Source organism: Nematolebias whitei, chromosome 11, assembly GCF_014905685.2.
Source record: "Nematolebias whitei isolate Nwh7 chromosome 11, NemWhi1, whole genome shotgun sequence".
Lineage (NCBI taxonomy): Eukaryota > Metazoa > Chordata > Actinopteri > Cyprinodontiformes > Rivulidae > Nematolebias > Nematolebias whitei.
In genome coordinates, this window is record NC_056508.1 from 41,064,703 (window position 1) to 41,080,650 (window position 15,948).

Genomic DNA, 15,948 nt, shown 5'->3' on the forward strand with positions numbered 1-15,948 from the left:
GCATCTCGTTAAGGAGATTATCTTCAGGTGTGAAAATTGTTGACGCCATCGGGTGTCCTCAGAGCAACAGGAAAAACAGGAACTCCAAGTTTTCTACAGACATTTCTGCTCTGTAGATGCCTTATTTTCTCTGTACAGGAGGACTGCAGAGTCTAGTTCATCTCAAACTCCACTCTCTTGACTCCACAGGGAGGATGTTCACACTATGACCAAGTACAGCTGTATATTCTGGCATTAACCTGTTTGTTTTATAGCCCAATGAAATGACTTGGATAATGTTTTTTTTTCTTGTTTTGCATCCCTAATTTAAGACATTCAGTCTAATATATATTAGTAGGCTCTAAAATGACCTGAAATTACATGCAGTAATAAAACATGACAAGTCATTCTAGGCAGACTGTAACATTTGAGGGTAAAATTTGAGAAAGGCTTAATGCAGTCAAATAATGAATGCCGCCCAACCTTACCTTAATAATCCTTAGAGAAGTTGATAGTTCAGTTACAAGCAAGAATAAGCAGTAATTACAAAAAAATAAAAGGTTAGCAAAGCAATTTTATAGGATTATCTTACAGGAATGACTTTGAAAGTAGCTTGAAAGTAAAGAGGAAACGTGGTATTTAAAACTAGTGTTCCTTGAAGAAATGCATATCACACACCTAGAGTTCCAGGGTTTCGTGTGGACTCGTTGTGCTATGTGTTAGCACTCTGAATATGTGTTGAGGATGATTGTCAGCTGCTACCACTTAGAATTTTGTTAGCAAGTTTATTAGCAGTGATAGCCATCTTAAATGCAATTGACTCCAACGGTTGTAGATGTAAATTCAGTGATTATCTGCTGGTGGTTTCATTAAGATCTGTCCAGTCCATGAGATGTTTTCACTCAAAGACAAACACAGGTTGTTATATGACTGCAGGCAGGTGATAAAGATCCCAAGCTGGGACTCAAACCTGAGCTGTTTGTATTGACTCATATCTCTATACACAGGTTGTTAGCCAGTTGAGCTATGCAGCACCCCTAAAAGTAACTGATCTGTTTAATCTGGTAAGACCATTGGTGGAGAATGTAATATCTACTCCACCAAACAATGACGAAATGAGTCAAGAGCTGAATACATCTTCGTGGGACATGTTTCTCCTAAACAGCTTGTCTGTTTCTTGAAACAATGGAAAGGAGCACCTTACATGTGTACATAATTTTGCTCCACCACATGTACCACATGAGGTGCGAATGACAATAAAGAAACTCTGACTCTGACTCTGACTCTGACATGGTAATGACTTTTAGGATTTATTTTCTTTCAACTGCTCCCCTCTGCAGGGGTCACCTCAATAGAAGTCACATGAAAGATTTGTCTCCTGAAGACCATCATTTATAAAAATCAACCTCCTAAGAAACGATAAGTTATTATGGTTTCCTACAAAAAGGGGGCTGCTGTAGCCCATTGGTCAGTGCTGTGATCTTGTAATCCTAAGGCTGGGGGTTCGAGCCCAGTTTGTTGCATCAGGAAGGATATCCAGTGTCAAGCAATTACCAAATCTTCCATCGAATTAGCTTTGCTTTTACAACCCGTTGGTTATGTTTGTTCTTTTAGATATAAACATTTTACTTGCTGTACTTTAATATTATAAATTCCAATTGGTGCCACAACATTTTTTTTTAATTTGGTTAAAAAATGAATACAGCTTAAACCTAAAGTTTCTTGCAGTAATACTCCAAATACAAAGCCAATTTATTAAAAGAACAAATAAAAGCCAAATTATTTAACAAATACCTCAGTATCAATAGCAACTTATTCAATGATTAGTGGAGAGGGATTTGAGTAGGGGTGCACGATTGCAGTTTTCTGTCTGCTTGCCAATCACCTATTTCTACAAAGTCTGACCTGCCAATTCCGATTTTGGCCGAAACCGATTTTGTTTTATAAGCAACACTGTCAGGTGTCACAGGTTGACAATGCACCTTCAATTTTCCAATATTATTTTATTGAAAAACATACCCCTGAACAATATCCTAGAAACCCAACATTTTTCAGTCAGGTCATCTGGACAGTTGCCTCACAGGCCTAAGAGGCCATCTTAGCACCAACATAACTGGTTTGTTCCACTTGGGAGTAAGCTGTTGGGGGAAGAATCAGTTTTGTGTTGTGTTTCCTTGACTGATGAAGCCTTCTGGATGGAAGGTGAAACATTTCAGCACAAAAAAAAAAGAAACTGGCCAGATGACCTGACTGAAAATTGTTGGATTGTATACCTGGATTATTGAGCATGGACTTTGTTAATATCCTAGAAACAATACAAACTTCTTTTAACTGGCCATGAGGTAGTGCTTTGAAATGTAAATGAAGTTCAGACAGTTGTTGTTAAAACAAACAAAAAAAAAAAATGTAAAATCGGTTCTCATGCAATGTAAGTAACAGCCGATTTCCCAAAATTAAGGGAATCGGGGCCGATTTATCTGTGCGCCCCTGGATTTGAGTTTGTCTGTTTTAATTTTTTGTTTAAAGAAGGGATAGATTTAGGTGTGTTTTTTTTATTAATTCTTTATCAGGAGAAAGAAAAACTCATTGAGATTAAAAATCTCTTACAAGAGTGACCTGGCCAATGAAAGTCACACCACACGACTTATGAAGCCTTTCTATCCTGTTAGGCTTTAAAACGTGTGACTAATGGCGACTAATACAAGTATCTGATTTATGTGGCTGTAGCTACCTTGTGCCTTTCTATACTAAAAATAAGAGCCGTAATTTACCGTACAGATTGTATCTTGATCATCTCTGACAAGCCCAGGCAGAATACAGACCCTCAGCTTTTCATCAGGACAACTCTGGAGGGAGCCACATGCCAGCCTCTTGTCATCATGCAGATAGTGGCCGTGCTGTTCCCCTATGGGTAGTGGGTCGTCGCCGTGAACATAGTCATCTTTTGACAAGGTGTGAAGGGTAGCAGATTACACCTGTCAGCAGGAGGGATGGCTGGAGAGAAGAAAAGTGGGTGTAGTTTGGGGATCGAGCAAACAGATAGGAGAACCTACTTCCATTCTGATTGCTAGCCAGGAGTGTTTCTTTCCTTTTTTTTTTGTTTGTTTGTTTTCTTTTGTCTTGTTTTTTCTTATTACCATTGCCAACCACATTGCATCCTTAGGCCTGTGAGGCAAATCATGGCACCAGAGCTTCTGCAGTCCATTTAACGTCATTTCATTGACTGAGATGAGTGACCTTTTTGTATGCGGGACATGAGGAAATGTGAGACTGCATGCCCTCAACACAGACTTACTGTCACTGCTCACACACACAGCCACACACTTCCTATTGTCTGTTGGTTGTCTGGTGTTGGACAAAAATGCTCTCATCTTCCTCCCCGAGGGAGTCTGTGAACATCCTGCTTTTTCCATCACTCGCTCATTTTGATTCAGAGAAAACCATCAGGCTTACACAATAGAATCTCTTTTTTTTTTTCTTATGGCGCTCCCCATCACTCCCCGCTGTCCCACCCACTCATTTCTCCCTACGTTTTGCACTGTTCTCCATCAAAATTGTGCCTCTACACAAAAGCAGCACCAATGCTTTGCAGATTGGGGTGGAGATGACGTTGTCAGAAATCGATCAATTTCACCCCGGGGCCAACTTGAAGCTCCATCTTCGTTCTGCATGCTCTTTCTGGGGTTCTTTTAGCCCTGCCAACCTAAACTGACCCTCATCTGGAAGCCTGAGCTGACAGTAACACCTCTGAAACCAGGCTTCTGATTTTCTTTCTGAAATCTGTGTTGTGCTGCTTCTCTCTATGATTTGTCGTTTATAAATCCCCTTCAACTGTACAGGGGGTGAGTTTTGTCAAAATTAGGAGCAAAATATGATCAGTCCGAAGTGCCACAACAAACTCTGATTAAGTCTTTTGGATGAAAGACGAAACGTTTCAACAAAATTAGTCTGTCCAGAGGCCCTGACTTAACTTTGTTGGATTTGTTTACCTGGATTATTGAACATGAACTTTGATATTTTGAACCACTTTGGCCTTGGTTGCCTCAGAGGAGTCGGCAGGGGAGAAGGCGGACTCCAGAGACCATCTTGGCACCATCAAAATGGTTGGCCCACTATGTGAAGGTGCTTTTAAGACTGTGTTGTGACTTCTCGGACTGATGGAAGTCTTTTGGATGAAAGACAAAATGTTTCAACAAAAAGAAATGGTCCAGAGGACCTGACTTAACTGTGCTGGAACATATTCCATATTTTTCAGCCTATATGTCACAGTTTTGTTGCATAATTTGCATGCCCTGCGACTTATACACCAAAGCGATGTATTTATGGATTTTTTTTTCACACATTTATAAACCAATTTTTGGTTTAGATATGACTGTTTTTATTCATTCTGACTGAAAATATTGAACACTACCATTTTCAGCCACTAGATGGCACTCTAATGTATGGCATGCAATAAGTAAAAGTGGCTATTAATGACACAATCGTCTTGGCATAGACTGCCACCTTCATCCAGCTCTGGGATCATGCCTGGCGCAACTGTCAAATCAGCTTCTTTTTGTTGCACCGCCCTGGTGAAATGTAGCTAATTGGACCATTGAAGTGCATTTATTAAGTAAAAGTTCAACTGAGACACACCTTTACTATAATGTCGAGCAAACAAATAATTGTTTTAAGTGCTTATCTTGTTAAATTTCGAAGAAATGTGCAGCGTTCCTCCTTCCTTATTTCCTCCCTCTGCTCGCTCCCAGAGCACCGAGGCAGGAAATACTTTTAAAATACAGCTAATTTGACCATTAAAGTTATTTTATTAAGTAAAAGTTCAACAAAGACACACCTTGGTTAGAATTTCGAGCAAACAAATAATTGTTTTTAGGTGGTGATCTTGTTAAATTTCTAAGAAATGCACATCGAGTCATCCATTTGTGTGCTCCCGCTAATCGGCTTTTGAAATGCAGCTGATTTGACCATCAAAGTGCATTTATTACGGAAATGTTAAACTGAGACACACCTTTGCTATAATTTTGAGCAAACAAATAAATGTTAATCATGTTAAATTCTTGTTAAAGTCCTCCCGTGCACTCTCCCGCGGCTGCCATTTGGCAGCCAATTGATTTTTGGCACAACACCGCTCCACATTTCCGGGTTGTCAGCAGTGACGCATAACAAAGGCGATGTATCAGCGGTGATGCAAAATAGATGCGACTTATACGGCAAAATCACGTATTTGTTTTTTTTTCCCACTTTATTAGACATCTTTGGATTGATGCGACTTGTACGGTGGTGCAACGTGTATGGCGGAAAATATGATAATAATGTATTTTCTAACTCTGTTGTTGACAGCAGCAAACCTCGACATCACCAGTGTGATCTCAAAGATACTGTAAACCTTTAGAGCAAACGAACAAGTGATTTATATGCTCATGTTAAAAACCATCCCCATTAGTCTTAAAGAGGGGAGGGCACAACATAAAAATGGAAGTTGTTTTCTCTTGCTTTTATTTAGCAGTAATGAAAAATGACAGTGTTCCCACTGTTGGCCATACTGAGAAATTTATCACCTGCTTAATTTCACACCCGGGTAGGCTTAGCCTCAGCGTCTTCTTTTTGACACTGACAAAGTGGCAGCAGAGAGCGGTGCATCAGTTCCGAGTGGCCCAGGCCCCTTTTTAATTGAAAAGGCATTTAATAAACAAGATTATAAGGATTGCAAACGCTGTGCTTTGCTTCTCATTTACTGATTGTATCAAAGTCCAAAACACATGAAAGGCCATCAGAAACAAATCCAAAAAACAGCTCTTAAAGGTGAGATCTGCAGCCTTTTCTATTGTAGTTAATTGATTATATCCATGCCCGATCAAGACATGTAACCTTCTGTCGAAGCAACAAAACTCCTTTCTGCTTTCTGGCATTTCCAAACAACTAATTTCTCCTCCCGAAGGTATGACACACCATTTGTCTATCGTTTGAGCATTTTATTTGGAATAATGTTTTGCCACATCCATCAAGAAAGTCTAAGGGACCGATGGGATAAAAATCAAGGGACACTGTGCCTCATATCATCTGAAAAAGTAATTTGATATAATAATACAAGCCTGTCACAGTTTGTGTTTATATTAGAAGTTTTGTTAAGTGTTTGGTTATCGTTGGATAGAAGGGTGGCAGCAACAGTTAAAGGAAAAGTTTACAAGGCAGCTGTGCTGTATGGTCGAGAGACAGAGACATGGACAAAAAGACAGGAGAAAGAACTGGAAGTGGCAGAAATGAAGATGTTGAGGTTCTCCTTAGGAGAGACAAGGATAGATAAGATTAGGAATGAGATCATCAGAGGTACAGCACAGGTTGAACAACTGGGAGATAAAGTTAGAGAGACCAGACTGAGATGGTTTGTACATGTCCAGAGGAGGGACAGTGGGTATATTGGTAGAAGGATGTTAGAAATGCAGCTGCCAGGAAAAAGACAAAGAGGAGATGTATGGATGCAGTTAGAGAGGACATCACTGTGGTGACCCCTGAAGAGGGAAAAGCTGAAAGAAGAAGTTTGTTTATCTTTGGATTATTATGTGTTTCGACTTGTTAGTTGGTTACGTTATTGTTTTTTTGTATTTTGTTCTTGTAACAGGGTGGCACAGTTGATCAGATGGTACAGCTGTTGCCTCTTAGCAAGAAGGTCACCGGTTCAAATCCCGGCCCAGGACCTTGCATGTTGGCCTGATTGGTAACTCTAAATTGTCCCTAGGTGTGAGTGAGAGACTGAATGGCTGTTTGTCTCGTTTGTCTCTATGTGTCCCTGTGATGGACTGGAGACCTGTCTAGGGTGTCCCCTGCCTCTCGCACAGTGATAGCTGTATATGGGCACCAGTGACTGCCATGACCTGAAAAGGAAGAAGTGGGTAAAGATAATGGATGGATGTTCTTGTACCATTTTCACCCCTAGACGACTTCTATAATGTCCATTTCTAGTTTGTCACACACTACCTGTTTCCATTAGTAATCAGCACACCTGTTTATTGTTACCATTTCTCTCTCTCTCTAGCAGGGAGGTAGTCCACTTTTGTTCTTTCATCTTGCTGGTTCATTGTTTTTTCTGTTTTCTGTATTTAAAAACAATTTCTATGATTCTTAACCATCCTTCTTTTTGTCAAACCAGCCACTCACCTCAAAGCCACTTATGTTATAATAAATCTTCGACTTGACCAGAGTCTTGGTATAGTTCATGCGTTTTCTTGGACATCTTCTAATATTTACCCTTCCCCTACTCTTTTTTTCTTTTCTTTTCTTATTCTTTCAGTGCCAGACAGCTCCAACAATAGAGCTGTGTCGTTCACTTCTAATTTTCTTTCCATTGTCAAATCCTCTGTATTTCTCTCGGATGTTATTCTTATGCGATTCACGTCTTTTTCTTTCTCTCTGCTGCTGAATTCTGCCTTCTTAATAGAGCTCCCTCGGCTAAATAGACTCGGGCCTCTGACATGATTGAGTAAAAAGGAACCGATGGGCAGCGCAGAGAGAATAGCTGATGCAGCCATCTTAGCTGGGAATTTATTAATTGAAAGGTTCACAGGCAGCGCAGGTGGTGGACACATCAAAGTACAACGGCTAATTAGGACTCCTCTTTGCCTTTCACTTTTATTTATTCCATTTTAATGTTTTATCTCTTTTATTTATTTATCTTGTTTCTGCGAAGGCGCCTGAGCAGAATATGAGTTGAATACACCCACTTATCCTTTTTACTGTGCCCTGCTGAGCTGGCGTACAGTAAACAGATGCAGGAGGCCAACCGTAGTTGAGTGAATGCTTATCCTCTGTCTGATCGACTCGCTTTTAGATGACATTTGAAGCCAAATTCTTGCAACAATGTCACTGGTGGCTAAAAGCAATAACAGGGTGCATTACCTCTGCCTCAAAATTAAACTTGGGCTGTGGTTCGCGATCAATAGTTTTCCACAACAACATCTTCTGGTAACAGGATTAAGGTTGGGAGGCTATGTGGGTTTTAAACGGAGACCGAGCGATTACCTAACTAGTCCTGATGTTTTTAGGGGGCAATGCAGCCTCTCAGCGTCTACGCTCAGCTCCAGGTCCTCTATTGTGTCCACAGATAATGAAGTCAAAGCTCCTCAACTCTATCGACCCCTTAAAGCCCTCGCATCCCATTCCTTATGACCCATATCAAAGAACAGCCGAGGCTTCTTCTGCCCCTCCCCTGAACTGTGACCTTCTCTTTAATCTACTTTAGAAGATGGGTTATGCTAAGTGCTACATTGATTTCACCATTAGAGGCACAGCATCAATACATCGAGTTGATTGAGCCCAGAAAAGGAAGACAAGAAGACAGGAGGAGGAAGAAACACCTTGATAACCTAATGTTTGAGTCTATCCGCTGCTTTGGGAGCTTTTAGTTAGACTACATTCCTTTTGTGAATAACAAATTAGCTTCAAATGAACTTTCTTTCTGCCTCAGGAGTGCTTGTCTGACATTCTTTGTATCTTTCAGGCTGCTTTCCTAGCCTGCGTTCACACACATTCACGTAATCTCCTCATAGACTTCCACTGTAGGAGATATGTGCAACTTCAAAAGCGAGTTCCTCCCACTTTATTCCACCTGCGCAGTTTGTTTTTCTTAAATTAGGCTCCAAACAAAATGCTTTCCGAAGCATTTGTATTATTTATTTTTTTTTACCTCGCCTTTTTATTTCCCTTAAACTGATTAAAAAAACCTACGAAATACCAGCTGAGGTTTAGGTGTTTATATGCTCTTGTCCTTCCTCGTTTACTGAAACCATGATGGAGCAGCTTCCCTCTTTTTAAGTGCAGGTTTTAAAATAAGTAAACAACCTTCCAGGGTCACAGTTAAAGAGCTGCCGCGACAACTTTCTTCAAGGTCTCAGGAGATAATTTAATTTTACAGAACACTTTGCAATTAGTTGCTTTCTCATATCAGGAAGCAGGCACCCATAAAGCAGGCCTTACAACCAATTCTCCATGCACTCATAGACCAGAGTTTCCTCCCTTTTTATGTCTGATTTAATTTAAATTAAAAAAAGGATGCCTCATTGGTGCTGCAGAGATGTCTAATTTATTAAGTCCCTATCTAGCCTTTCCTGCTGTGGGTCATTATCTTGGATGAACAGCAGCGCCTTTATTTATTTTTTTAATCTTCCAGAATAAAGAAAGAGTAAATAATCCTAATTTTTGTGATGCTCCCAACATATTAGCATACTGTGCAAAAACTGCAATATTTTTGATTCATTGATTCAAAGACAGACCTTTTGTGTATATGTTTTTTTTTTATGAATGTCTGTGCTTTTTTAATTTTTTTAATTTTTTTTACAGACTGTGGTTCTGGGGCATCGGGCTCTGGTGCTGAGGGCTGTGAACAGGAGCGCTGCAGCATGTTTGGGGGCTACTGGGACGATGATGCAGAGGATGGACCTTGTGTCTGTGGATACTCATGCGAACATGTGCCTCTGAAGTTGGTATGTAAAAAAAATTATAAAAAATTTGACACTTTCATAATATGTCCTTAGTCGTAACAGTGTTTAATATCGGCACGCAGACTTTCCTGACATGTTGCAAGTCAAGTCAGTTCAAAAGAGATAAACTCACTTCTTTTTAGTAAATACAGCAATAAGCACCACTTGTATATAATAACACCTTATCTTAAATGTATCCCTTATATTGAATATTTTACACATTTTGTTGCAATAGAAACTTGGACGCCTTTTCTTGATGTTTGTTAAATAAATTGAGTTTATATTAGTTTAAAAATAACCTTAACAAACGTATCGCCCACTGCAGTAATGGTTGTACCCGTGTCTGTGTGCGTGTTTGTTTGTCTATCGTTGGATGGATTTTATTGAAACTTTTCAGGAAGTACCGTACTTGCCGTTGAAAACGTCGCACCACCGTATAAGTCGCATCGGTCCAAATATGTCTAATAGAGTGGAAAAATACATAAATAAGTCGCTTCACCGTATAAGTTGCATCTATTATGCGTCACCGCTGACACGTCGCGTTTGTTACACGTCACCGCTGACACCCCGTAAGTGCAGACTGGTGCCAAATGGCGGCTGCGGGAGCGTGCATGGGAGGACCCTAACAAGAATTTAACAAGATTAACACTTAAAAATAATTATTTGTTTGCTCGACATTATAGTAAAGGTGCGTCTCAGTTGAACTTTTCCTTGATGAATGCACTTTAATGGTCAATCAGCTGCATTTTGCCACGCCGCCCAGGCGAAATGCAGCTGATTTGACGTTTGCTCCAGTAGTTCCGTATAGCGAGACAAAGGCGGCTCTTTATGGCAAGCCAAGTGTCTCATTAATAGCCACTTTTACCTATTAATGAGACACTTGACTTGCCATATTACTCGAGGGCCCTCTATCGGCTAAAAATGTTAATGTTCAATATTTTCCACGTCAGAATGAATGAAATCGTCAGATCTCAGCCAAAAATTGTTTTATAAATTTAGGGGGGGGGGGGGGGGGGATAATGTAAATAAGTCGCTTCGCCATATAAGTCGCAGGGCATGCTAATTTATGCAAAAAGGGGCAACTTATATGGTGAAAAGTACTGTAATGTTATTGACTTCTACAACTGATTAACTTTTATAGTCAGTTCGATTTAAGGTGAATGCCACAGCAAATCAGTATTATTAAAAAAAACAAGAAAAATTAATCTTTGTCAATTTTACAAATATTGAGCTTAACTGTGGGTGTGGTAGTAGGTTTGAGTCATTCACAACATTTAGTTCAAGCACTAAGGTCACATGAGATATTGGAATACAGTAGTCCCTCGCTACTTCGCAGTTCGTTATATATATATATAATATATATAAAGACTAAAATAAACTACCACTTACTACTTGTACTACTATTCCTGCTTCGCAGTTTTTCACTTATCGCCGGGCTTCCTGGTAGGGATCCCCCAATAAATGAGGGATTACTGTATTGCATGAGATTGCGCAGACTTTAATGTCATTTTAAAGTTTTTACCAAAAATAGCTGTAGCTGTGTCATGTCTCAACATCAGATGGTCTTAGTCTTAAGTCACTGGCATGAAAGGTGCAGGCAGTATGTGTTTCTTCACTGAATGCAAGGCTGTTTTCTGTTAAATTGCTCTGTGTAAGTTGAATGAAGTTCTTTTTGTCTGTAATTCTTTTGTAGGTTTGTGGCTCAGACGGGCAAACCTACAACAACGAGTGTGCACTAAAGAATGCCAGATGTCTGGGTAAAAAGCACCTGGAGGTTCAAAGTGTGGGGCCCTGTTCAGGTAGGTGCTTTGGTTACAGTCAGCAGCTGCACCAGCATCAAGATTCATTATCACTGACATCCCATTTCTCCATTCATTTCATTCATTGATGGGGTCGCAAATCCTTCTTTTTAAACTGAAGTTCAAACATTCTCTGTGTTGCTTCTTTTCAATGTAGCCAAAAGCTAAAGAAATGGTAAACATCAATATTAAATGTTTGTCTGTGTGTGCAGTGTGCTTAAGGAAAGTTGACTCAACACACTTTTTTCTCCTTGTTTGTAGCTGAACTGTTCCTCTGAGGTTTGCTAGTGTGCAGAGTTCAAATATTTCTCACGGGCACATATATGGACCGAGCTGATTGCAATAATGAGTCACTTTTTCTGCCCTGAAAATCTTGCGATAGGCTTTAGCCACAGGATACCACTTTCATTTACTAACTTTAACATAAACAACCTTCTTTTTTTTTTGCATGCTACGAGTGGCATTTATCAGCCAGACTGATTGTTAGATTAGAGGCTAAGTAGCCGAGGTTAACCAGCTTCCTCGCTGTGGTTGCGTTAAATGAAGAGCTTTTGCCAGCAAAGGCCAGAGAGCAGAGCAAAAGGCACTTAAGGGATTTTGTGTGATCATTTCAGCCTGTCTGATTCCCCCTGGGTCCAAAAGGGAGGAGGATGGAGTGAGTTTAGGAGAGTGAGAAAAAGGGAGTGTTTTCACACACATCCCAGCAGATTCTTCTTCTTCCTAAGCTGGACTCCTTCGGCACTGACTGTCACACTTCTCTACCCTCCATGGATAATCAATCCTTTTTTGAAGAGCCCTCAATGGGTACAAGACCCTTGGGCTCTACTCTTCTATTGGCTAATGGAAGGACTCAGATCTTGGGGATTTTCACTGCCCTTTATTATAGTTCTATGAAGGGAAACTTCGTTTTGACCTCGAGTTTAGAAAACTTGAATATAACACGGGTTTTTAAAGGCTTAGGTTGGGCAAACTGGCTTGAGTCTAGTTTCAACACTGCCATAATTTGTAAAGTTTATAATGACCAGCTTGGAGCGTAATGGTACTTACTTACAGACATGTTGGTGTAACAGTAAGCCTATGTGTATTTGTACTGCGATGGTTTGGTACTGATGTTTTGGATGGTTACAAGAAACTAGATGACAAAAGTCTCAATCACAGGTGATCACCACTCCCATCTAGAAGAAGGTGCATGCTTTATGTTAGGGATGCACGATATTATCAGCATGGTATCTGTATTAGCCGATATTAGCGTTAAAGTTCAATATCGAACGTTCCGTCAAAATAACTCACTGATATAAAAGACGCTGTTTTCTTATGACAACCCAGTGACAAGGATGCCTGCAGCGGCTGCACAATGTGACGATGTCACGCGCACCTACCTGATCTTACGGCGGAGAGGAAAATTCCAAATGTCGGCAGTGTGGAAGTTTTTTTTGGGGGGTGAAGATGTTTGATTGGTATCTGCCAAATAAGTTTTAACATATCGGCCAAAAAGCCAATATCGTGCATTCCTATTTTATTTAGCTGCATTTGAGAGAAAAGGAGTGAAGAAAGACATGCTTTACTTCCTGTGTCTTTCAAAGTACAGCAGGAGCAACAAGTTAAATTTCATTTTTAGATATATTTCTCTATTATTTTTTACTGTGCATGACATAATTCACACAAAGTTTTTTTTTTTCCCCACTCTGACGTTCATATTATGGCAACGTCTGCTCTGTATTGTATTATTTTGCATCAGTTCAGGCCCATCCATCCAAGAAGAACCGTCCCTGTTTGACCCACAAACACTGTTCAGTTCAGACTGGATGAAAACAAAGAGCAATGTGGCTTTAATTTTATAATGAAGTTGTCAATCTTGCTGACTCTCTTCACTAAGAATGGGGATCTGTTTTTTGTCTCTGCTCCTGGGAGAACTGTTGTCTGATTAAAAGAAAAGCGTACCCATGACCCTCACGCCGAGGTACATACCGAACCAAGACTTGGGCGTACTGTTACACCCCTAATGCCAACTCAAATCTGAGTTTAAGTTTTAATTAGAACTCCCCAAAAATGTTTATTAGTGTAGTAGGGTGACAAATTTGTGCCAGAATGAAAAAGAAAGATGATGGTAATACTGCACGTCACAGTGGACTGCATTGTGCCAGACAACTACTGAAGGGGAAAAAAAAAACCTTGGAGGATGGAAGAACATATGAAATTAAAAGTTCTCTTTGTCGTAATAGGCTCGGTACAGATAGCCGAATGCAATACTGGAAAGTGGCAAGTTAAATGAACTGTGTCCAAAGCCCATCTCTGGAGTGGGAAAGCGCTGGAAAAAGAGCGAGCCGAGTCATCACCATTAGGCTGAGGCTCATATCCACGCCAGTAACAGTGTGATTTATGGCCTCCGTATCTCCAGCCTCCAAACTCCAAATTAGCAACATAAGAAAGGGAGATTTGGTGGCGGGAAATAGAGAGAGAAAAAGAGTATTTACTGATATAGTACTTTTTATCTACAACTTTACTTTTCACCCAAAAGCTTGGGGACTATTGGAGCGATGAGCTTTTCTGTTTGGCTATTAAACAAACCACCTTTTGGCTCCCATTGTGAGTTTGTATTTGTCCAGTTTCTGGAGAAGTGCCAGCTTTAGGAACATGCTTGTTTTTTTATATTGTTGAATGTAGCTCTGCCACACTTATTTGGCAGCCGGTGCATCCTTAGACAAAAGAGATCTCCACGCATTTCACGCAGGCTGAAACGGCTTGGCACTTTCTTTCACAAACAGTAATAGCTTACTTTTTCCTTTTCGTTTTTTTTTTTTGTCAGCAAAAGTTTGTAGCGTGGCAGCGCAATTCCATAATGTTAGACGAGAACAAATGAAGAGAGCATGCCTTCTAGTAGGTGGTAAATGTCAGCTGCTGTACATTCACAAGAAATGCCATTGTTTGTTTTCTCTGCAGGTAATAGCATCATTTTCCTCCTGTTTTTGAGCCATTGTATGGTAAAGTAGCAAATAGAATTGTTATCTTGAATTCGACTGCCAGCCTCTCCACCTCTGCCCCTCTAGCCAATCGTATTGTTGGCAAAAACTTACGTTGCTCCAAGATTGTGTCGTCTAATCCTCCTGTACCACCAGAACCCTCCTCCTAGTAATCACTTAAATGTTCTTTCTCTTTGTACCATCTTCTATCAGCTGCATCATCTGTATCTCCGACTGAGCTGAAATCAGTCCGTCACTGCAGTTTGTCTTTGTACGGATGCTGCTCCGACAATTCGACGGCCGCTTTAGGAGCTGGGCAGGCTGGATGTCCCAGTGAGTTTGACCCTTTGCCTACTTTGTCCTGAAGTTGTTCTATGCACAAAAACAAAGAGATACTATCAGAGATTGTTACCAAAGTTGTAGAGCTGAAAACGTTTCATCTTAATCCAAGGAATAATTATAATAATGCTGCACTTTGTCAACAGAAAAAAACCCCGCTTCATCTGATGATCTTGACTAACGATAGTCAATCAAAAGGAGAAAATGTTACATCAAGCTGTAAGCCTCTAGATGCAGAATGGACTGAGAAAGTGTAGCTTTAGGAATAAGGATAAAAAAAATATATAAATAAAAACCTCACCCAGACACAATAATCTTTGTTTGTGCAATAGGGCTTAGAAAAGATTTGAACTTTGCATAAATCTTTACCTTTGCGTTACAGTAAGCTAGAGTGCATGACAGCTGATTCTGTGCGAAGTTAGAAAAGCTTTGATTTGGGTTGAAAACTTTACGATGTTTCTCTGTTCTGCTCCTCAGGTTCTTGTCAGTGTAATGTCCACGGCTCCTACAAAGGTACATGTGATCCCACCACAGGGCAGTGCTCCTGTAAGCCAGGTGTCGGCGGGCAGAAGTGTGACCGCTGTGAGCCGGGCTTCTGGAATTTCCGAGCCATCGTGACCGAAAACATGAGCGGCTGCACGCGTAAGGATTCAATTCAGTTCGGTTTATTTCTATAGCGCCAAGTCACAACAGAGCACTGAACAGAAACATTCATATATAAAAATAATAATTTAACATTATTTATCTGAGGAGCAGACTGCTTTGAATCACAGAACTCTCATCTTGAGCAAGCATGAAGGCGACAGTAGAAAGGAAAAACTCATAAGGGAGAAATCTTTAGCAGAAAGTCCATTACACTATCAATTTTTGTTGATGTCTGTTAGACACCGTGGAAAGTTTTAGTGTTCAACTTGTCCATAGTCACTCTATAATGCCATATATAGTAAACCAGCCAGTTTGTATTGGTGTTTGAAATGTTACCTGCAAATTTCCCTCGCTATATCGCGGTTCGTTTTTCATAGACTTGCTCTATCGCGTTTTTTCAAAACAAGATTGGGCATGACACACAATTGGCTGATTGATGGATGGGCTGCACGATCTGCATGAGATTTTTATTTAAAATACATTATTTAAAATTATTTATCACCTGCTGCACCTTTGTGCAGCCCACAGGGGTAAGAGAAGCTTCCTCCTGCAGCGTGTCCTATCTCCGCTCTGCAGCGGAGAAGTGGGCGTGGCCGAGAGCGCATCCGCATGCATAGAGCTGAAATCATGACATTCTGTGCTCTTTTAGAGCGTTTATATTTTAGAAACATTGTTTAGAATATTGCAAGAGTGTGGGAATGCCTTACTATATATATGTATGTATATATATATATATATATATATATATATATA

The 15,948-nt window shown here is 40.2% G+C and overlaps 1 protein-coding gene across 1 annotated transcript in view; it reads left to right on the forward strand.

The window, feature by feature from the left end:
* The window catches only part of LOC119417727 (agrin), a gene marked incomplete in the record, with an annotated part of 254,818 nt that overhangs the window by 159,738 nt on the left and 79,132 nt on the right, over positions 1–15,948 (forward strand). The window contains 4 exon segments of the mRNA XM_037684999.1: positions 9,313–9,455; positions 11,146–11,251; positions 14,425–14,544; positions 15,028–15,192. Of these exon segments, the coding sequence (XP_037540927.1) occupies positions 9,313–9,455; positions 11,146–11,251; positions 14,425–14,544; positions 15,028–15,192 (534 nt within the window).